We start from the raw sequence: 22,004 nt of genomic DNA, 5'->3' as shown, positions 1-22,004 counted from the left end.
GGAAATACTGCTTGGTATAGAGGACCATTCCATATTGAGTTTGAGAAGGTTTGGTGAACATCCTGAAGGGACAAATGGTATGCTTAAGTGAATCTAGTATGTGAATGTTTTCCTTTCTTTTGAAATGACAAAAGCTTGACCTCATTGATGCTTAACGAAGTGCAGCAGGGGGTGTGGTCCAGGGATTTTCATAAAGCCTCAGATAAACAGCTTCATCGCTTGACCTAAGTCATACACACGCTGACAAGGAAATCCGTATCGAACCACTGATCGATCACTGCTAATATTCAGATCCTCAGGTTGTTGAATAGCAGCAAGGGATTTAGTTAGAAAATGGATTTTTGTTCTTTCTTCCAGGCCTGTATACCGGTAGTCATTTATCACTGCGCAGTTGGGAGCTAGTCTAAAGACTAAGTACCCGGTTGATCACAAAGGTACATACATGTATGTACTCTAAATAAACGCCCATTCTAGCGTGCAATTATCATTTCCATAAGAAATGATTCAGAAAACCTATATATATTTACCTGCATAAGTTAGGGGCATGAGCGCCAAGCTAGCTATCCCCTAATCCGTCAAGACATGCTGGCCGTTTGTCGTGGGGGCCAAAATGGTGGCCAGTGCTAGAGTTCCCTAATATTTAATTGCTGTGCCAGAAACGACCACTATTGACAGATTGGGACAGACATATCACGGCCTAGTCTCGCGCCGCGGGCCTTTATTAGAAGCCAAGGAAGTTGAGGTAGGTGAAAACATCTATCAAACATCGCGAACTGCCGCTGCACGTACAAATCAGTGTTCATAGCCGACTTTTGCTGCATCAATTCTCGAAATCTTACTATTGAAATCCCTGGGGGCCCCCAGATACCTTCGACTCGATCATACCTACAGCGAGAGGTAAAATTATTGTAGAAACAGGGGTCTAAAAACAGGGTTTCTGTGGCTGGGCAAGCTAATAGGACTCCTCCCATATTTCTACCGCAAGCTGTAGCGGCCCAGGTTACATGCGGTTTAAACGCTCAAGACTTACACTATCAAGCATTGCAAGTCATATCCCGATTCCAACTGATAACGCAGTAGATCAACGTATTTCTTCTTACCCCCGCTCCAACACTACCGACAAGGAACACAATTCAAAGTAGTAGTCGCACTGTGCTTGTTCCTCCAGGTAATCCAGAGCAGCATGGGCAAAATGAAGCTCTTGATTCCGACTCTTCCGTCTAGTAACGACTAAACACTGTACTCAATTTGACAAATTAGGCGTCTTTGTTTGGCTGTGAACCTGTGCGACCACAAGTCACAGGCTAACTAACACACATAAATGCACGTTACAACAAAGTTTGACAGCTGATATATCTAAGCCCAACCAAGGCAGCAGTCTACATAGCTAGAGTAAACCTGCCGATAAAGGAAGATCTGCTCACCGGGTTTTCTGCAAAAAATTGTTGGGAACCGCCCCGGGTCTAGGCTACCATCCTTAAATGTTTGAGCGGAGAATGAGGCCGACGGAGGCCTAAAAATGTATTCCTTAAAAAATATAAATAATAAAAATAAAATACCGCGCGATATGAGGAAACCATAGTTGTTGCAGTACTTCCCCAGTGCATTCACATACCGCAGTTGTTGCAGTGCTGTTGACTTTTCCCCTAGTGCATGTGGTTCCCCCCAGTGCATACGCGCTCTATCATGATCAGCGCGTGAAGACCGTGTGGATCTTGATCAAGTCAAGTATCTTTGAATCACCGCATACCGTGCTCTCGAACGCTTGAACGATAGATCCGTGCTAGTAGCATGAGCTAGTCAATGCCCACGTGTTTTGTTTGGCCCCTTCCTACCCATTCAAGCGGGTCGGTCGCTTGTTTCAGTCAATGTTCGGTTCCGAAGAATCCTTATATGTGATTTCCATTGCATATTACGCACTCGGGCTGGCGCTGCTATTGGTGAAGACCGGAGTAAGGTTTGAATCACTACTCTTACTCTGCCCATATGATGATGGTGTATGAGGCTCGAAAAACTGGAGCATATTGGCTAGTTGATGCGAAAGCGATCATGAAAATTAAAGCCTAGTATAGTAAAGAATGGATAATCAATCGGGTACAGCTGTATTGTCTAGTTTCGTATGCGAAGTACACACCACATAGGTCTCTTTGAACTACTATCCTCAAATTCTTTGTTTCCCACTTAGGCACCATAGATAGTACGTAGAGTACATGTATGTACCTACTTGTCGCGGTGGTACAAATCAAATATATTGTACGACGAATGTGACCGGACCGGCAGGTAGTAATTCCGCCTAGAGTAATGATATCTCTCCCATTTGTGCTGGCATGCAGAAGGTTTTTTGCTCGCCCTTCAGTACAACATCAGTTTATTGAAATTCACCAACCCATGCACTCGCAAAAAGAAAAGAAATTAATTATTCAAGTAGAGTGAGGAAGCGAGCCCAGATCAAGCATGTATGTATGCAGTACCAGCACCGCGCGCATTGGTTCGTTACCGTTATTAGTGTAGGCGCGCGGTATTGTAAGCACACCACAAAAATACCCGGCTCATTCGGTGGTGGCTCACAAAACCAGTGATAGCGAGGGTTGCGCAATGAGCAACAACCTGTGTCTAACCTGATCTGTCTCCTTGGATACAAAGTGCCAATCAGCTGTTGTCGATCAATTCATATATATTCACAAAGAAGTGCTCCCGCGCGCTGGTATTCACACACTTTGGCGCCGACAAATACTGTCGCGCCCCCCCATGTTCCTAGCAATAGCTAGTTAGATATGTGTACCCAATAGATACATACTGTGGAGATACATACATACGTTTTTTTTTCCCCTCTCTCTGGGGTAGGTAGGTAAATGGATATTCCCTGCCTCTTTTTTGCCCCTCCCTCTCATTCATTCGCTCGCTCTTTCTTTACCTCTGCTGTCCTTGTCTCCCGTTCTCGCCTTCACGTAAGCTCTTGATTGCCTTGCAATTCTAACCTAACCGCTCAGGGGAAACAAGAGCGCCTGTATAAACCAAACAGATACCAATAGTGTAAATTTTATTTGGACATCGTCTCGTCCTTTGCTCCGTACGTTACCGAGCAACGGGTTCGTGGGGAAAGAAGAATTGAGGGTTTTCGTAATTAACCATCCTACTATTTGCTTTTCTGATCCCTGCCTGCGCTTCATACCCCCTATCGTTCAGCCGCCCCCCATTCGTGCTGCTAGCCCCCCGACAACCACGTTTTTAAAGCTGCACGGTGTGTCCTGGAATAGCCATCCCCGCAGACCACCTACGCGCGATCCTCGCTGTTGGTGCTGCAACCATTTATTCACTGAGCCCTCCAAACCCCATTTTCGCTCCCACATAACATCTAGACCCCCCCCCCCCTTCCTCATCCTTTCCCCTTGTATAAGAAAGGCTCGTCCGGGTTTTGGAAACGTTAGTGTAGCATCTCGCCTACTTTCCTCATTCACTGCGCATCTCTCTCATCGCAAGTCTTTCTGCAGACAAGGTATGTACTCACTAAGGAATTTCCTTTAATAATGCCCCCCTCCCCCCACCTTCATTCATGCTAACCATTCAATGTCGAAAAGATCTCACAGTTATTTAAAAACCCCACCAAACTATATCACGAAGATGTCGACACCAACTCTCAAGATTAAGACCACCCACACCTCCAGAGGACCATTCTCGCCTCTCCCCTCAGAACTCCCACGAACCCCCATAGTCGGCCATTTTGATTCTTTAAAGAGCCATGATGAGTGCCTAAAAACACCTATAACCCCACCAGCGGCATATACCGATTTCTTGAGGAATACCGCCAATAGTCCGGCTCTCTGCAAATCGCCTGGCGCATTCTTTCCCCCGAATTCAGCAAAGTCATTGCTAGCAAACACACAGGGCTACTATACGCCCACGACACCATACTCTCTAGCATCGACATCGGCCGCCAGGCGCCTACGAATTCCTTCATCTCCCGCTTCCGCGGCTAATTACTCACCTTCCACTGAATCACCGGCGTCGGCAACTTCGCGGTCTTCGGAAGAGGAGACCGAAGTTGAAGCCAGAAGTCCTCGAACAGGGCCCCGAGTGACAGTGAAACAGGTTGTGACGACTACAGTTACTTTCACTCCTCGAATGAGCCTTATGCCTGCACCCAAGGGGAAGAGGAGACGGATTGAGTAATTGAGTGGTTGTTTGATTTGGTGAAATAAATGTTTCCTTCTTTTTTTTTTTTTTTTTTGGCTACTTTGTTAGGCACGGCGTCCGTCCTTTTTTTAGCTTTTATCCATTCTCTTTTATTTTTCCTTCCTTCGATGGGTTCTGCAATGGCGTATATTCCTTTTTTCTTTTTATTGCGACGGGTGGGCGAGGGGTTGTTCCCGCTGAGCTGGGTTTGCGCGATCGACTTTATCATTTCCCTTCATACAATGATCCCTGGTAAACCCTTATTTTACTGGAATGGTGGTAGTTTTACATCTTTCTGTTTCGCCCTCTTCTGTATGTATATTGTTCTTCTAGTTGCAAGGGGGCAGAGGCCTGTGTACAATCTCTGATCGAGGCGTTTTCCAATTGCCTGTTCGCTCCTGGGTATCTCGTGCTTCATCGGCTCTACCGAGATTATCTTTTCCTTCTTCTTCGTTTTGTTTATATTGATATCATATTCACATGTCCGGGGTACCGGTATACAACATATTTTTTTTCCAAACCGCCGCTTTAATCTCCCACCCTCATCTCCTAAAAAAGAGAACAGGGGGGGGGCAAACCTCAAAGCAGTTAAGCAAGTTGAGGCTCCTGCCGCCAGAACCAGTGTGTCGGGATGACATGGGCTGTCGTGGCACTATTTTCAGACACCACCTTTAATAGCTTCGGCGGCTACAGGTCGAATCGGACTGCTAGTGTTGTGGGTGTGGATGGCTGTGCCACTCCCGAGCTCGAGCATCGCACGTCCCGTGAGTTTAAAGATTTGTTTTGCGCCGAAATTGGAACCGCTGCATGAAACATTTAATTTCTCGAGCAAATGTTTGTGATCATATCACTCAACCCACGGTCTTCTAGAAGCCAAGATATGGCTTTGCGGGCGCTATTTTGATCGCCTAGATTTTTGTAATTTGGTTTGGGTACTGTCTCGCAGCAATTGGTAAATTATGGGAGGCATGAGCGTCATGGCTATGTTGATGATGACCCTGTACTATTTGAAATTCTTTTTCCCGCTGGATTGGAAGAGAGCCCGTTCTCCTTGCCAGTTTTGCCTAATTGATGGAATGTGTGTGTAGGTATGTAAATCCGCTATTTTTATCATCACGATCGTCCATCCCTTGTGAAAGATGTTCAGCCATTTTAGACATGATGAGAATTAATAGTACGCGAAGGAACTAAACACGAAAATCGTGACTATGTATTTACCTCCCAGAGATTGCAAGGCAGCAGCAGCAACTCGGGAACACCGATATCCGGAGCTTTGCATGTTGCCCTCATCCCTTTTTGTCGGATGGATAGATTGAATATTATATAAAGTATATATATACCCATGGGGTGGCTGACAATAATAAGGGTAGAACGCTACTCATAGTCCTCAAATGAGTATTGCATCATCAGCGTCATCATCATATCCGAGCAGTCATCGTGGCCATCGCGTGTAAGCAATTCAGGGACCCATCGCTTCGACGGCTGCCCGGCTTTGTCTGACGTGAGTGACGTGACAAGCGAAGCCCTATGTAAAGGAAGAAGGAAGGTGAAAAAAAAAAACGATTTCCCGGGTTTCTTAGCTAGTTCCAGATGAATGGAAGCATCCGTCCCGCTCGCGATGATTTTTCCAACACAGTGCCTGTGCGTTGATGTGATGGACGTAATCATGGATCCTCACTCGTTTTCTCTCTGGGTCGACGACCCAACCCAACCTGACGGTATCCGAGTTCTGGTTCCGAAACTTCAACCCAGTGTATCAGAGCGACAGCTTGCTAAAAATTTCATTTCACAAGTGGGCCCCTACCACTCACTAGTAGCCAACCTATGACCTAACTTTGTGCCAAGTCGTTCAAGTGTTGGGTCAGTTCAAGGGTAGTACCATATGATAATGGATCTAGCGGTCATTTAACCGTTTTTCGGGGTATTGACGAGCAAAAAACAAGAGAAACAGCCAAGCTCAAGCTCATGTTTCATCTTCTATTGGTTGAACCCCTGTCTGTACACACCCTCTGGAGTAGTGTCCGCCAATGCTCCGTGAAAGTACGAGTCATGACTAATGAAACCAGTGATAACCATCCAACAATTATGGCGCAAACTGTGCCAAGGAGAGCGGTTATTAGAGAAGTTGGACTATATTAATTATCAGCTGAAGTATATATCTAGAATAGGAAATCTTATCCTTGCGCGCTCAGTAAAACGTTACGGAATCGGTGTAACCAAGCACACACAGAAGCTGGAGGTGACACGAACCCGAATTCCACTCAAATATACGTAATAGAGGGTACAAGATTTTATAAACCTATTTCATTGATTTTTCTATTGAATTCCAAGTGGGGAATCATATTAGAAAGGACTATTATACTTACCCTACGTATCGGCATGCTTCCCGACCCACATGTAGCCATTTTATGATTATCCTCCGACAACCCAGGAACGCAATCTCAAACCGTTTAGAAATTAGTCTCTCGAAGGGAGAAAGCTCAACACTCACACATCTAGCAACGTCTCCAACATCGTGATTTCAACCCCTTCAGCCGGCAATTCCCGCTCTTGATGTGTTATGATCTCCCTATTACAATCGTCCCACATAGAAGCATGCCGCAACAGATATAGGTAGCATGTGTTCAGGGTCACCCCTACATACCTGCGCGGGAATTATGTGTTTTGTGTTCCCGCCAGGTTGGTTGCATCTCTCGCTAGTGTGGTCTTGGGACAAACTCGAGCCTTGCATCATCAGTAAGGCGTAACTTTTATGCAGGTATGATAAATTAAGAGCACCATATATTTCGGCTTCGATGAACATTCTTAATGCTATATCGATTCATAAGGGCAATAACCATCAGTTGAAATAAGCAGCGGAGGTGGTACTGGAGGGGGCGTACGACTTGAAGGAGGCACGAATGATCCTATGTCCGTGTGTGTGTGCGTGTGTGTGTGTTGTGTATTGATGTTGCTGTTTAGGGCGGCGTTGGTTTAGGAAGAGGTGGTGACGATGAGAAGATGGGCGATTGCCCTTCTGGAATATGACCCCTCGTCATGCTCTTTGGTGTGTGTCCCTTGGTATCACGCTCCATATGAATCCCTGCATGGACACATATATCGTATTCGTCTTAGAGTTGGTGATTAAATTGTTAGAGATGGTGTGAGAAGGGTTGGTACGTTGGAGGATGGGATGTGTAGGGTGTCGTTGCTCAAGAGTCTGATGATAAAGTATCGGGACTGTGGTGATGTCAGCATATGTATGTGTAAAGGAACAAGCGCACACACCCCCCCCCCCCCTTTCTGCGCACGTGTTAAAGCTTAAGACGAATGACCCACTAACAAGAAACTTTAATTTTAGTATTCAGTCAGCCCCAGTGGTTTGTACTAAAGTTTAATGCTCAGTGGGATGAAAGAATAGAACCTCGGCCGGGGCGAGAGAAAATGGGGTTACTTGTAAAGCGTATCCTAGAAAACTTGACTGGAGATAATTAGCTTTCATAAGAATATTCACAGCCATTTTAGACTTCGGAATTGATCATTAATTGTGTTCTCAATACATTTTGAGTCTTTACTCGCTGCAGGAATTCCGTCATTGATTATCACTCGTATAGATGTTGTCCGTCCCGAGAAATGTTTTGTTGTTAATCCTCCTAAGAACCAGTTTGCCGGTGCCAACTCGTTTAAAATTAACTTGTAGAACTGTTATGGATTAGCACGGGCATTTTGATAGTTTTGAATATCTGGACCCAATTTTTTAGGTGGCGGCATTGAGTGGAGTGAACCAAAGGAGTTAGGGATTGGATAGGACCATGTGAGAGAAGACCGACGTATAAAGGGATGGGTTGTATTTAGTGATGGAAACGAGAAAAGTTGTCTCGCAAAACGAAACGAGATCTGGGGGGCTGACAAGACAAGACGACACAAGACCAATTCTGGATATCTCGAGCCAAGTCTCAAGACTTTTTCACCGTTTCCCCCCACATAAATATCCTCTCCAGCTCCAGCTCGAGGTGCGTAAAGGATAAAGAAATTACCAGGCCTAGCTTCAAAAAGGGAAACTAGACTTTTTATTTGCACCAACCAGCATGACTTCAAAGCTCTCCTCGCCCTGGGGCCACATGACGAAATTTCAAGTCTCGGGACTTCAATTGACGGGATTAGACAATTATCTCGAGATTTCCAAGGCACAATTAATTTAGCAAGACGAGACGAGAATTTATCAAATCTTGTCTCATCTTGTCTCGTAGTGTGGTCCGCGAGGACGAGCGTCTTTGTATCCTTGCCTCGAGAGCCCTGAGGACAATTCTTGATTACGATTTACACTTAATGTGTCCGATCAAGGTGAGGTCAACGATAGAATGTTCTTTTTATTTGAAGTAAATACGGCTCTTGCCTTCGGAATCACTTCTTAATTACATCATCCTCGAGAACAACAGTGCCGGCTTCGTATATATCCTCAAGGTTCGTCGAGACACTTCGAGGACAATTAACAGTAGAGTGTCGAACGTCGAGGACAGACAAGGACAGATATGGGCAGAGGTCAATGAGGACGAGGGGCCTCGAGGACACTCTCAAACATCGCCTCGAGCGTCCTCGTGGACCAAACTGCACACACACCATCTCTGGTATGCCTGTTGCAACGTTGTCCAATCAAAATATTGTGATTATTGTTTCCGCTATCTGATATTCTGGTCTAATGGCCCGAAGAAATCATGGCTCTCCGAACAGGCCCTAAATGGATTATCAATTGAACCAATCAATCAATCAATGGGGGACGTTGGGCCAAGGTATGCTACTATCGAGAATACGCCATTATCAAAACTACAATACAGTACCGTATGTACATTCTAACCTACGCTTACAGCAAAACCACACCAAGAAAAAAAGTCCGCCCCGTTCCAGACCCATGCTTTCAACACAGGCCCGAAACGAGACATCAATCTTGATTTCGCCCGGGCTCGAACCGGGGACCACAAGTGTGTTAGACTTGTGTGATAACCAACTACACCACGAAACCGTTATTCTTCACATCCTCATGCCCACCTTCATACTATTATTTTAGCTCGACAAATTCTGATCTCAACCGACCGCCCACCTACCCGCAGTTACGTAATATAACAGTATCCTGGCTTCTGTCCTAGAGATGGAGGCAACAGTTACAGTCTTGGCAGCGAGTATAAAGTGACGCGGATCCTCCCTCCACTCCCCTCCCCTCCCCCGCCTTTCTCTCTTCGTTGTCTAGGTAGCATTAATGTGTTCTGCAGCGCAGGCAGTAGCACCCATTGAAACTCGCAATCATGGTAAGCGGTGACCCAACCAATCTCTCTCCCTCACAGTTCCCATAATACACTCAAAGAATCGAATGATGTAAACATGGTTACAACTCCTACATTTTTCTATGGGGAAAGAAAAACATTTGCTCTAGAATTATCCTGACTCGATCTTTTTTTTTTATATCTACCTGACCCCCGTTGTCTGTTGTGTTTGTCTATATATTGGTGCATTCGCTAATTGATCGATGGTGGTTCTGAAGCATGTCAAGTAGGTTGTGATTGATGTTTTGATCATGATGGAACTCGAGGTGGCTTACAGTCTGGTAGAATTAATGAGAAAGTGGGTTTTCATTGATCCGATAGTCCCATTCCATTGGCCCTTAAAAGGATTTTACAGTGAGCACGGACCAAGAAACACACTCTCTTAGTTCTGAGTTTCCAATGATTCTACTGGAGTCTGTATGTACAGTGCGGTAGGCCTTATTTCGGTGTGATTGGCTTATTTGCAATTATTAGCGAGATATTCAATTGCGCTGTGCGCTTCAATGGAAATCCTTGTTTGCACACTCGTGCACAAAATCTCACTCGCTTGAATTCTCTATCTGTCCATCCAAATCTCACTCGTTATTTTTGATCCCGGTCTTATCAGTGTATATGTTTCATTCGCTATTCTAAGCAATGATATCTACCAATCCCAAGCCTTTCCAAGTCCTCAAAATCGTCAAGTCAAAAAAATAGTCCCCATACAACACAGGGCCTCCCCCGCTAGATCGGCCCCGTCTCAATCTCCCTCTCCTTCCTTGTGGTCACCCGTCGACCCCGTTTCGGTCCCCTCATGCCCCTCGGTCTCCCCTCGGTCTCCCACTCTTTCCCCTCGGTCTCCCTCTCCTTCCCCTTCCCCTCAGTCCCCGTCGGCTCCGTTTCAATCCCCCCACCCCCCTCAATCTCCCATTCCTTCCCCTCAATCCCCTCCGGCTCCGTTTCAATCCCCCCACCCCCCCACTCCTTCCCTTCAGTCCCCTCAGTCCCCTCTGGCCCCGTTTCAATCCCCCCACCCCCCTCAGTCCCCCACTCCTTCCCCTCAGTCCCCTCCGGCCCCGTTTCAATCCCCCAACCCCCTCAATCTCCCACTCCTTCCCCTCAACCCCCTCCTTCCCCGTTTCAATCCCCCAACCCCCCTCAATAATCTCCCTCTCCTTCCTCACAATTCCCATCGGCATCCCCCTCCCCGTAAACACAAAGAACGCCCACTTCCACCGAAACGGATTCACCACCACACACTCCAAAAACCACAAACACAGCTCCCCATACGTAAAAAAGTCAAACGCCCCGGTCGGACTCTTCGCCTTCAACCACTTCGTCCACTTCACCCAAGACCTCATCGCCTCCGCCGGCGGCGCCGTCAACGGATCATTCAAAAACATCAACAGCAACCTCGTATACACGCCGACATGGAGATGTCCCACCGTGCCAATCGCATTCACATATGTACAGTTACACGCACATATGTCCACCGCGCCCGGCGGGAACGTCTGCAGATACCAATTCGGCGGCTCATAGCCCTCTTCAAAACAATCCTCCGGCAGGAAGCTTAGACTCGGTCTTTTGAACCCCGTCGCAAACACGATTATGTCTGCGTCGGCGAACTTCTCGACGCCGGGGCCGCCCTTGGGGACGCCTGGGGAGCGGTGGCTGTAGCGTACGCCGTATTCTTCGATATTGAGGATGTCGGCGCGGAGCCAGCGCGCGCGGCCGGAGCGGATGTTGGAGAGGAGATCGGAGTTGACTATGGGCGTGGATTCCCAGAGGCCGGTTGTGTGGGGCGGGGGCGCGAGAGGGGAGAGGGAGCGGTATAAGAAGAGGCGGCGGCGGAGGAATTCGGGGATGTAGGAGATGTAGAGTTCGGAGCTGAAGGGGTTGAGGGAGAGGAGGATGTCGATTAGGGGGTTACGGGGGATGATCCATTTGTCGGACTGTGAGATGGGGGGCGTTAGTATAGTACTTGCATGAATTTTGAGGGGGGGTGGTGGGGATTGAGGGAAACTGGGGGGGTTGATCATTGCCCTTTGGTAGGAAGGGCTGGCTCCGGATTTCGGGGGAGGATGATTGGTCGCTGGTGATGCGGGCCAGTCATGCAACCAAAAACTGAAGCCGACAGGGCCTTGGGGGGCCGGTCATTGGCCATGATCGGGATACTTGACCCCCACAGTAATCCCACTGGAGATTATTGCAATTGGGGATATATATCCACAGGTACCACCGGCCAGCCATACCCGCAAAGATCACCCATCTACAACCAAAAAGAAAAAAAGAAAAAAAGAAAAAAAAAGCTATTCACCCTCGACAACAAACTAACACTCTCCGCCCCCCTATTCAACGCACACTCCAACGCCTCCACCGCGCTCGCCCCACCCCCCAACACCACCACCTTCCTCCCCTCCATCTCCACACCCTCCAACTCACTCGAATGCACCATCTGCCCTTGAAACCTCCACTGCCCCTCCACACCTGGCAGCATCGGCAGCATCGGCTCCCCACACGTCCCCACCGCCGCCACAACCCCATCAAATTCCCACTCCGGGATCCCGTTCACCCTCCACTTCCCCGTCTCCGTCCTCTCGATACTCACCACCTTCATCTCCAGCACCGTCTTCTCCTCTAGCCTGTACCGCCGCCATAAGGCTTCGAGCTGCTCTAGGATCTCGGTGCGCTTCGGGTATGCATTCTGGAAGGTGATGGACGGGTGGAAGCGGTACATGATGCTGTGGATCTGCAGCGACGAGGTGCCGTTGACGCGCGCCCAGATGCCCCCGATGGTGGGCGCGCTGTCGAAGATGAGCACGTCCGAGTTGTGGGAGACGCAGTGGGCGGCGGCGGAGATGCCAGTGATGCCGGCGCCGATGATGGCGACGCGGGGGCCGGTGGGTGGTGGGGGCGGGGTGCGGACGGGGGGTGGTGCGAAGAGGGTGGTGAGGAGGTGTTGGAGGAGAGTGTAGAAGGTTGTGAGCGGGTGGAGGAGGGCGGTAAGGAGGTACTGGAGGAGGGTGTAGAGGGTTGTGAGCGGGTGGAGGAGGGCGTGTTGGAGGGTGGACATGGCGGGCATCATAGCAGGAGATAAGGTGTTGGGATGGGTACGGGTGGATATATGGGCTGTGATAGAGGTCGAATGAGAGCTAGGACTCGAGTGACAATTGAGGTAGGGAATTACAGGAGCTGAGCCGAGTGAGTATTGGTATCGAGTGTGCCGAGTGAGAACTGATCTCAAATTAAAGCAAAGTGAGAACCAGAACAATGCCTCAATTGGCGATTCCCCGATCCTCCAATGCGCCTCAAGCTGTCAATGCCAAAGTTCAATGCCAAAGTCAATCTCGCTGTCAAAGTCGGTCAGATCAATGTCTCCCAACCCTCGACCACCAAACACCCCGCCATTTATATCCCCCACCTTCCCCACCTTCACCCCCTTCACCCCATTCCTCTCTTCCGTCGCAAGCCAGCTCTACCCAGTTTATTCACCCGCTCCGTGGAATTTCACATGCTCTCCTCCATCCTCAAAAACCTGTCAACCAAACATTACCCCACGTCCGCGCGATCCGCTGCATGACATCACATCCCGCGGGCTCCATGCCAAGCCCGGAAGTAGCCTCGAGCACCATCGCATGTGAGACACTTCATCCCTTTTTTCTGTTGGGCGGGATGAAGATGGGATGGATGGTGCATCTGCAAAAGAACGAGTGACAACAAAGATAAGATGGTTGTCCCTTCTTTTCTCGACAGGCACAGGCACAGAAGCAGTGAGTACACAAGCAGCAACAATAACAGCTAACGCGCGTGAGACAGCGATCGTGGATCTGAGTCGGATGGGATGGAAGACACGTGTGGCATCTTGTGGGAACTGAGCTAGTTGGTTAATTAGAGAAGAAGAGAAGAGAAGATAAGAGAGGCACATACAGCAGACGAGAAAATATCAGGTGGAACAGATCAAGTAGAGGAAGAGGTTCTCAGCGATTAGAATACAGAAACGGAGCTTGATCTCCATTTCTTGCCTAGCTAGAGAGCACTTTCCCTACTCTACTCCACTCTCCCATCCCAGCTGTGCCCCCAACAACAACTGCACTTCTCTAATTTCGCCCCTGCTCTCCCCGGGTCTTCCCCCCCCCCCCCCCCCCTGCCCTGACTGCATAAAGTTGTGCCCAGCCCAGGCTAACCCCGCCGGGTAGCACAGCAGCCCATGCCCATTGGCCATGTTCCAGCACGGAAATCATCGTTCTGACATGAAAGCATGGGCCATCGCATCGCCGCCGCACATCAAGAAACAAAATTGCGAACAACAGTGCGTAATTTGGCCTCTATTGTTGGTGCGGGGAGTTAACTCTAAGGGGCCTTAGCTGGCTGAGGTTCTTGGGGAGCACAGACACTACACGTAGGTAGATCTAGTTAGCAGATCAGTACTCTAGGTGGCGGTTATAGGAGTCTACATACCATGGGGAGTTATGAGTATATAACCCCCCCGACCTCCTCGTTTTCACTCTCCTTCCCGCCCTTCCTCTTCTGTAGATCTTCTCACCACCACTGTCATTACTGTGAATCTCTTATTACTTCTACTCACCCAATACGCTCCCTCACTCCCTCACCCAAAAACTCCCAAAACCACTTATCAATATGCAGTTCCACCCACTCCTCGCCACTATCCTTACCCTTCCTTTGGCCCTCGCGGCCCCTACCCCCGCACCGGTTCACACCTATGTCCTCTCCCCTCTCGCGGAGAATCCAGCAACCGCCGCGGTGAACAACATCCTCCCCCGCGCGAACGCCGCGGATCCCTCCTTCACCGACGACGCAAAGTTCCAGTCCGAATTGCTCGCCCACCACAACCACCTCCGTGGTGAGCACACCGCCGGACAGCTTGTCTGGGATCCGGAGCTGGCACGCGTGGCGGCCGAGTTGACGAATACGTGTGTTTATGAGCATTCGGTAAGTTAATTCATGGTTTTATACATCATTATCCCAACCCCTACCCTACGATACCCCACCCTGCCCCGGTAACGTACCAACCATTCCTCCAAATCCACCCCCCCAAAACTCATAATAACAATCCCGCAGTACGCAGCGCGCAACGGCGGTCCTTACGGCGAAAACATAGCACTCGGCTACCCGACCGTCCGTGACACCTGCTACGCATGGGGCGAGGCCGAGCGCGCGTCCTACACACCAGCTGAGTACGAGCACCCGTCATACAACAGCCGCATGGGCCACTTTACGCAGATTGTATGGGTGGGAACGCAGCGGGTTGGGTGTGCGCGCAAGCTGTGCGACGGCCGGTGGTTCGTGGCGTGTGAGTACTCAGCGAGAGGAAACATAAGGGCGGAGGAGTACTACAAGAAGAATGTGTTGCCCCCGGTAGCGACGGCTTAGATGCAGGGTACTGCTTTTTTGAGGGGAGGGTGCTTTTTTTATATTCGATCTTGGGGTGTTATGGCTTGATGGGATTAGCCTTTTTCTTCTTCTTTGGTGATGTAGATGTTTGGAGATGCGGACGGGTACATAACTTACTATACATAATTAGATTCTGATTCCCATGATAATATTATCACGTACTTTTCATCTTAGGTGAAGCTTGTTGGTTGAGGTGATCTTCAGAGAAGGGGAGCTAGAACTGATGGGCATCGATGGTCGTCTGTTGTGTGTAAGAACTGATGATTGGAACAAAAAGAGGGAGAGAAGGGCTCCTCGGACAGGTGTTGAGAACAGATGGCCCAAAGGCAAAGGTACAGATAAGTTAGAAGCTTAGAGCCACACGTGTACTACACCTAACTAACCAAACGTCAGCTTGGCTAGCTTGACCTCCATAAGAAACAAAACCACACCTATATCTAGATCAGACCATCAATTGATACTAGCAGTGATCATATCTACTGGCTACAAAACCCTTCCACATTCGTGAATGCTACAATTACTTAATTAGAACCTCAAAGCGGTAACAACAGAACGGTGCTCTAACTTACTGGTTGCCAGCAGACTGGCTCGGCCCCGAATAATCCTGCTCTTCTTTGGATATATACATAACATACAAACAATGGGCCTAATGTAAGTTATTGAAGAAGTTCGCTCGATCTCTCCAGTTTCCAGGGTATTTAATTCGCGTACATCTTTGGTCCATAATGTGGGGGTGTAGCTTCAGGCTGGGTGCAGGCGTAGAGCGTTCTTATATCCAGATATATGCCAAGGGCTGGCTACCAGCGACTATGACATATATACCGGACAAAGATCCAAGGCTTGCAAAATGAATTTGGCTCGCTGAATAATTTCCAGCTAAACTTATATAGGCAACTTTGTACCATTCTACCCGCGACCCCCTCTGTCTCCGACATTCGGGGCATTCCATAACCCTAGCTATCCCACCGCCAGCCAGCCCCCGTCACCCGTGGAAACTAGCCAGGAACAGACTTAAACCTAGATATCACAAAGAGGCACAAAAAAAAAACGTAGACTTGAACCACAGACATAGTTAAAGCCCCACGCGGGGGTCGAACCCGCAACCTTGAGATTAAGAGTCTCACGCTCTACCGATTGAGCTAGCGAGGCATAGGAACAAAGGCGGTGGGGTTCTTACCAATCTTTGTTGTGGATCCTGTCTGCGCTACTGGGCCCCCTTGGTGAACTTCTGGCTCTACGAAAAGTAGCGAGCTGTACAGAGTCTGGTAGAATTATTGCGAAAGTCAGCGCTAAAGGAGTGGATTTCTTGGTCCGTGCTCACAGCAAAGATCGTTTCAAGAGCCAATGGGACTATCGGGTCACGGAAACCCACTTTCGCAATAATTCTACCAGACTCTGTACTAATAGCTTTGCGTTCTTTCTGGGATGGTCCTATCCTCCTTAGTACCTACATCTTGGCGAGACTAAGCTTGCCTCTTGAGCTTCAACGACTCGGGCAGTGTAAACTAAAGCGATTCGAGACGGGACATATATTGTCTTTTTGCTCATCGTGGATTCTTTGGATATTCTAGGGAGAATACGGCTGTGTGTCAAGTCTCGGTATTACTGCTGAGATGAAGATTTTGGTCGCATGTGGTGTCCGTACGTGGAAGTTACGAGACCTGGTATTACAAACCAGTAACGGAGCGCAAGAGGCACCCGTACAACGAGACGATGAAGAAACGGAATAAGTTGGATCATGTAATATCACTCGGAACCTGGAATCACCAGTATTCCGAATCATAAAGAATCACTCAGCGTTGACGTCATACGACTAATTAATTGCTCCACATATTCACTGCGATCACCCTATCGTAGTCATCTCCATGGGCAGTGAATCTTTCGATTTAGGAGTCTTCCTCGGAAAATGGCCTTATCGATCATTGCCAAGGGAAACGGCGAATATGCCTAGCCGCAGCCTTGCATGGTATTATGCTTTTCGCGCGAGCGCCGGTGTTACATATATATGTTGGCTGGTCTGCATTACATACAGTATTGACCTCCGATAAGGCAACAGCAGGGGTTTGCTGTGCCGAGGAACATAAGGCGTAATCAGTAGGATTTCCTCTAACTAAGTACTTGAGTACATGTACTTTGACTACGCACATCGTATCCGCCAGCTACATGATATCTACTACAAACTACATGTACAGGCACTGAGGATGAGGTCCTCAGTGTCCCGATAAATAAATATTGGCCAATTTGCTCATAACAAGCTCTTTTCAAACTTCCTTAGACCATTTAATTCCCTGGCTGGGAGATACTGTCTACAAATACCACGATTCACTAGTTAAGAATCAATCTCCGATCTCGGAGTTACAATATATCATGGATTAAAGGCCATATATCCGAAAGGGATACAGTCAATGCATACGCATAGGACCCTAAGAAAGGATTTCTCAAAATATTATCAGCCTTGCATCTAGGCTTCTTCGCGCAGCCCCATCTGAGAGTGCTAATCGGACCACGTGGCTTGGATTTAACCACATATATCTTAGGGGCGCAACACGTAAATTCTGCACTATGTACAGCCGTGTTAAACAAGTGGATGACAACGCGATAGCAGCACATTTAACACAATTCTCCTCAACAACCATGAGTCCAAAGGGTTTGAAATTAAGAGGATAGAATATTTAGGATACTATTTACTATACTCTGAAGTCTTGTGAATTTGCAACTAATATTAAATGTGTTGCTTCAATGAGAAATTTCAGCTGTAATAGGTGATTTGGGCCCAAATGCTTTACTTACAATATCTCAACAACAATAAGAGTCCTCTTCAAGGTTTAAATTTCTATCTTGAGTATATCACTCTGGATACCCTTGATAGGATTGCAGAAATTTTCTGGCCGGTGCATGTGTAGTTATTCTCTCGGAAGTATCCAAACCACAATATTCACTAATCACTATATCTCAATAGCAGAAATACAGGTATAATTTTGTACGCAAGAATAGCTGTGCTCTGGATGGCTGTGATGCATAATTATCTTGCTTTAATCTAATTCACTTAATGGTTGTTGAGTGGGAAGGATTTTAATATTTCATGGGGTGCTGATTGCCAGAACTTTTTTAACACGACTGTATATTCACATGGTGTGTGTGTGCTCTAGTCCATCCAGGAATCTCCCTCAGGGTGTTGCCATCTAGATCATTTGTACACCGAACTACCTCGGGTAATTTAGGAGAACGGTGGTTCTTTCACGCGCAGAATGCATGGATATCTATCATTGACACCTACAGTACCTACACCGACACCAACCCCACAGGATGTTCAATAACAAGTCCCCTCATGTATTACGAGCTCGGAATCTAACAAAGTATGTGCACTAAGCGGCCTCAAGACTCCCTTGACACACCCGCAGAATACTGCATACTTAATCAAAATTCCATAATTTGAGTATAAATACATGTATCTACTCTGGTTTTTCGGATTCCAGGGACAAACATGCCAAGTGGAACAAAGATACAACTCAATCCCGATTTCCACATGTACAGAGAAATAGCGGTCGATAGCTTTCTCGGGTGGGCCACCTAGTTGAGGAATAGGTCGGATTCCTGAATAGACCAGAGAATTGTTAGCGGGGGCGTCGTTGGGTCGAATACTACATGTATATATTAGTTGGGTTTTAGTTACCTCTAGATCTACGCCCGCGATCTACATGTATCCTATCGATAAACTAATTATAAAAAGTCTATATTTTCAACAAGTATACTTATGTGTGTATTTTTGGCCGACGAATCGCTACAGTTTTCCCTTTCCCCAGGCCTACCATCTACTGCAGTTGGGTGGAGAAGAAACAGGCGATATCCCCGTCATCCTCCCTGCCTTGAGGGCATTTCCTACGGATGAAGCCGCCAGCTTTCATCCAATGAGCATGAGCAAATACGTGAAGAATTGAAAAAAAACAGGCGACGTGGTGCCAGGAGCGGTATGACACTGTTTTGATAAACTTTGGAAGCCAGCTCTGATAGGTTCCCTGTCCGAAGTTCCTTCTGTCAACAGCCTCACTTTCAAAACGTCGAGAGGTAGGGTTGGGGTTTGACGCAGCTAGGAGACACGACAGGTTTTATCACTACTAATCGCCACCGGACTTAGTAGCTGCTACGCTTGTCGTGTTTCTACTGGTAAGAAATTGTTACGCGGGGTAGATATTGGTGCATGCATTGCAAATGTATTTATTAGAGATGGTTCACAGCCTACTAAAGTATTATACGAAAAACAGTGTGAAACATTCGCAATGGCGACAAAGAATTGAACAACAATACTTTCAACCGTATTATCCGGACAAGTAATGCAAAAAAGGAAAGACAACAGTATTGCAATTGGTTTCCGCACTTGAGTAAGTCTTCTCACCGAATGTCGACCAATCCTGATCCATCCACGGCCGATAATTGAGAGGGGTATATTACAAACGTATTATTTGGATGAGCAGGGTGGACATTTTAACTGTACATGAATCTTAGTTCCTGAGCTCCTCCAAGTGCGGAGTAGAAAAACAAGGGGAGGACTTGAAGAAACACAGTTCTAAGTTGGGGGCGGGCTCAATTCAAATATTCACCTTCCAGGTCATAGCAGCTCCTTCTAGCCACGAAGCAGTAGATCCCCTCCCTCAGAGAGCGTCCAATAAATCAGCGCGCCAACCGCCGGAATTCCTAATATTTGTAATTAACCAAGTGGTTATTGGCGTGCGTTAGTACTGCAAGCTGGAGTACCGTTCCCCGGAAGCCATCCATAACTGTTGAATTGACGTAATCGTAACTGCAAGCTCTTGTTATATGTACTGTGGTAACAAATCAATACCGATGCAATTAACAATGCAGTCTATTTCGAAACTGCTGTCAACATGTCCCCCTTCAAGATTTTGAAAGGTCATGTGAGGGCCAAGCTATCTGTCGGAGTTCATCGTGAAGTTGTGTGCAAACGAAATTGGTTCGCCAAATCAGTTTCAAACAACAGGAACTTGTACCGCTCGCCGGACCCCCAGCTGCGGGAAGCTAGTGGGGAACTAAGTTGCCTTTTAGGCGGTACAGCGCTAGCCGGCCGGGGGAATTGTGTCAAGAACTACATGTAGTAGCCAGTATGAGCCACAGAAGAAAGGTCCCTTTTACTTTCTTCTCCTAATTCATCTTTCTCTCCATCAACACACCTGATCATCCTTCAATGGGAACCCACCAGCAGAGGAGGGCATTGAACGAGAAGTGCCATAACAGCGCGGGGAACGCCTAGGGGTCCAAGCGCAAGCTGTTACAGACTCCAGATCTCGGAGTCCATCTGGTCTCGGTTCTTTTTATTCGTGGCGAGGAAGTACCTCGGGTCGAGTCAGGTGCAGAATGTGTTACATCACTGTCTGTTGCAGAACGGATACATGACTTTCCCCTGGAATGTTATCAGTATGTACTTTTTATCGTTCGAGGAGCTCACTGAGTTTAGTATCTCCAACGGGCTCGACTGGGTCGAGTGTCGCTTCCACCTGGATCAACTCACGATAGTGAGGCCGTCTGACCCGACCTACATAGCCTGTTGAATCCTAACGCTGGCTTGGTCAACCCATGGAAGCCTGGTCTGGACCGACCCGAGAGCTTGGAGTGTTGACTGAGTCCTGTACGTACAGTAGATCTCGTCTCCTCCAGCAGATCTAGTTGCGGGGAAATCCCAATCCGCGTTCGTACACCACCTTCTCACTCGGTGATTGACATAAAATCTCCACTGCAGTATTAATAGACAGCTGAAAATAATCGTATAATTCTGCAGCTATGCTAACAGATAGACAGAAAGATGTGTGTACCCCGCTCTCCAAGTGTCCCAATATCCCTCTTTCTAATGTGCTCCATGAACGTCTATCGTACACTTGCAAATTTGGTAGCTGAGCTGAGCGATTAAATGAAACCCTCGAGAAAAATCAAGCTAGTAAGGAGATCCTACCCTCCCTTTCTATCCGCAAGTGCAAAAGAATGCGTGGTTAAGTATATGACCTGTAACTAATACCGAACATTGGAATGGGATGCAGCAGCTGTGGCGCAAGGTTGTGCCAAGCCGTAACTAACCTGAGACTGTAACATGAGACTCGGGTGAAACAGCAACCTTTCCCGCCACGGGGCTGAGACCAAAGGTCGGTGAAAAGTACGCGGGGAAGGGTTGCCTATTTTGTTTGACATGAGCACGCCACAAGGAGAGTGAGAAACTGTGATTCGGAAAGAAGTAATATTCAGCTGTTGACGTTTTTTTAGTACATTCTTTAGATTTATCTCACCGAGAAGGTGATACATAGGGTCACACGATTCCTGTTTGACAGTTAGAGTAGTCCTACTACCGGTGCGGAATCACAGACGTGGTGACGTTTCACTGACTCGTGATCATCAATGGTAAAGCCAGGGTCTGACCAAGTGCATAACCCACAGTCAAGGTAATACAGAACCAATTGAGGGTAGGTTTTCATTAGTTCATGCAGCAATTGCTCAATGGGGATTAAGCGTTGGTTAGCTTAATAGTAAAGCATACTTCTTGAGCGATTTATCACAATCTGATGGCGTTGAGAAGAAAGTGCACATTATTGACACTCACCGAGTGATGGTATATGATTCACCAGCATGTCTTAGTGGTATCAACTCGTTCAGGCAAATCTGGGGAGATTGCGGGGATTTACAATCAAGTGTTTCGATTTTGCCTATCTTGGATGCCTTTTCAGCATCGTCCGACGAATGAAAACCTTAATTCACGCTGATAGGGGGATCTAGCGATTCGTCGTCCGGGCTTCACCATTATTTGACCAAATTGCTTACTTGCTTCGACCCGCATTTGAATTCTTTGTAAGGACCAAAAATAAATCTGTCATGAGATAACTAACATAATCAATCATCTGCAGTGCATGCACCAGGTCATAAGTTCATGGATGATCCTCACTTACAATAAATTCATGCTGCAGTTTCTACATACATTAGAGCTCAGAGTTCGTATAGGAATTCCAGCCGGGTCTAGCCAAGCCAGTGTTTCAAACAGCACCGTACGGCAGTTCATTGAACAAATACACTCGCATCTGGTTGGGCCTCTCAACGATAGATTCTGCGTCATCTCCCGTGATGTCTACCGACGGCGACTCGGTTAAC

General features: G+C 47.6%; 4 protein-coding genes across 4 annotated transcripts; 2 read left to right on the top strand and 2 right to left on the bottom strand.

Annotated features, from left to right (window-relative positions):
• Window positions 1–2,454: 2,454 nt before the first annotated feature.
• Window positions 2,455–4,170, top strand: LAJ45_06929 (uncharacterized protein; the record flags this gene model as incomplete). Its single annotated transcript, XM_046116489.1, has 5 exons — window positions 2,455–2,488; window positions 2,790–2,844; window positions 2,991–3,089; window positions 3,434–3,496; window positions 3,579–4,170. 5 exons carry the CDS (start codon window positions 2,455–2,457, stop codon window positions 4,168–4,170), a joined length of 843 nt encoding a protein of 280 aa, XP_045970258.1.
• Window positions 4,171–5,837: 1,667 nt separating this feature from the next.
• LAJ45_06928 (uncharacterized protein) lies at window positions 5,838–7,247 on the bottom strand (the record flags this gene model as incomplete). Its single annotated transcript, XM_046116488.1, has 9 exons — window positions 5,838–5,914; window positions 5,978–5,983; window positions 6,180–6,303; window positions 6,540–6,613; window positions 6,665–6,668; window positions 6,818–6,897; window positions 6,952–6,984; window positions 7,056–7,057; window positions 7,165–7,247. The coding sequence occupies 9 exons, from the start codon at window positions 7,245–7,247 to the stop codon at window positions 5,838–5,840; spliced, it is 483 nt and encodes a 160-aa protein (XP_045970257.1).
• Window positions 7,248–10,193: 2,946 nt separating this feature from the next.
• Window positions 10,194–12,522, bottom strand: LAJ45_06927 (uncharacterized protein; the record flags this gene model as incomplete). The annotated part of the gene is made up of 3 exons (XM_046116487.1): window positions 10,194–10,438; window positions 10,501–11,401; window positions 11,767–12,522. The coding sequence occupies 3 exons, from the start codon at window positions 12,520–12,522 to the stop codon at window positions 10,194–10,196; spliced, it is 1,902 nt and encodes a 633-aa protein (XP_045970256.1).
• Window positions 12,523–14,087: 1,565 nt separating this feature from the next.
• Window positions 14,088–14,840, top strand: LAJ45_06925 (uncharacterized protein; the record flags this gene model as incomplete). Its single annotated transcript, XM_046116486.1, has 2 exons — window positions 14,088–14,399; window positions 14,529–14,840. The coding sequence occupies 2 exons, from the start codon at window positions 14,088–14,090 to the stop codon at window positions 14,838–14,840; spliced, it is 624 nt and encodes a 207-aa protein (XP_045970255.1).
• Window positions 14,841–22,004: the final 7,164 nt, after the last annotated feature.

This window comes from Morchella importuna (genome assembly GCF_003444635.1).
Source record: "Morchella importuna strain M04M26 chromosome Unknown Morimp01GS021, whole genome shotgun sequence".
In the NCBI taxonomy this organism is placed as follows: domain Eukaryota; kingdom Fungi; phylum Ascomycota; class Pezizomycetes; order Pezizales; family Morchellaceae; genus Morchella; species Morchella importuna.
This window is presented reverse-complemented; position numbering and strand designations above follow the sequence as displayed.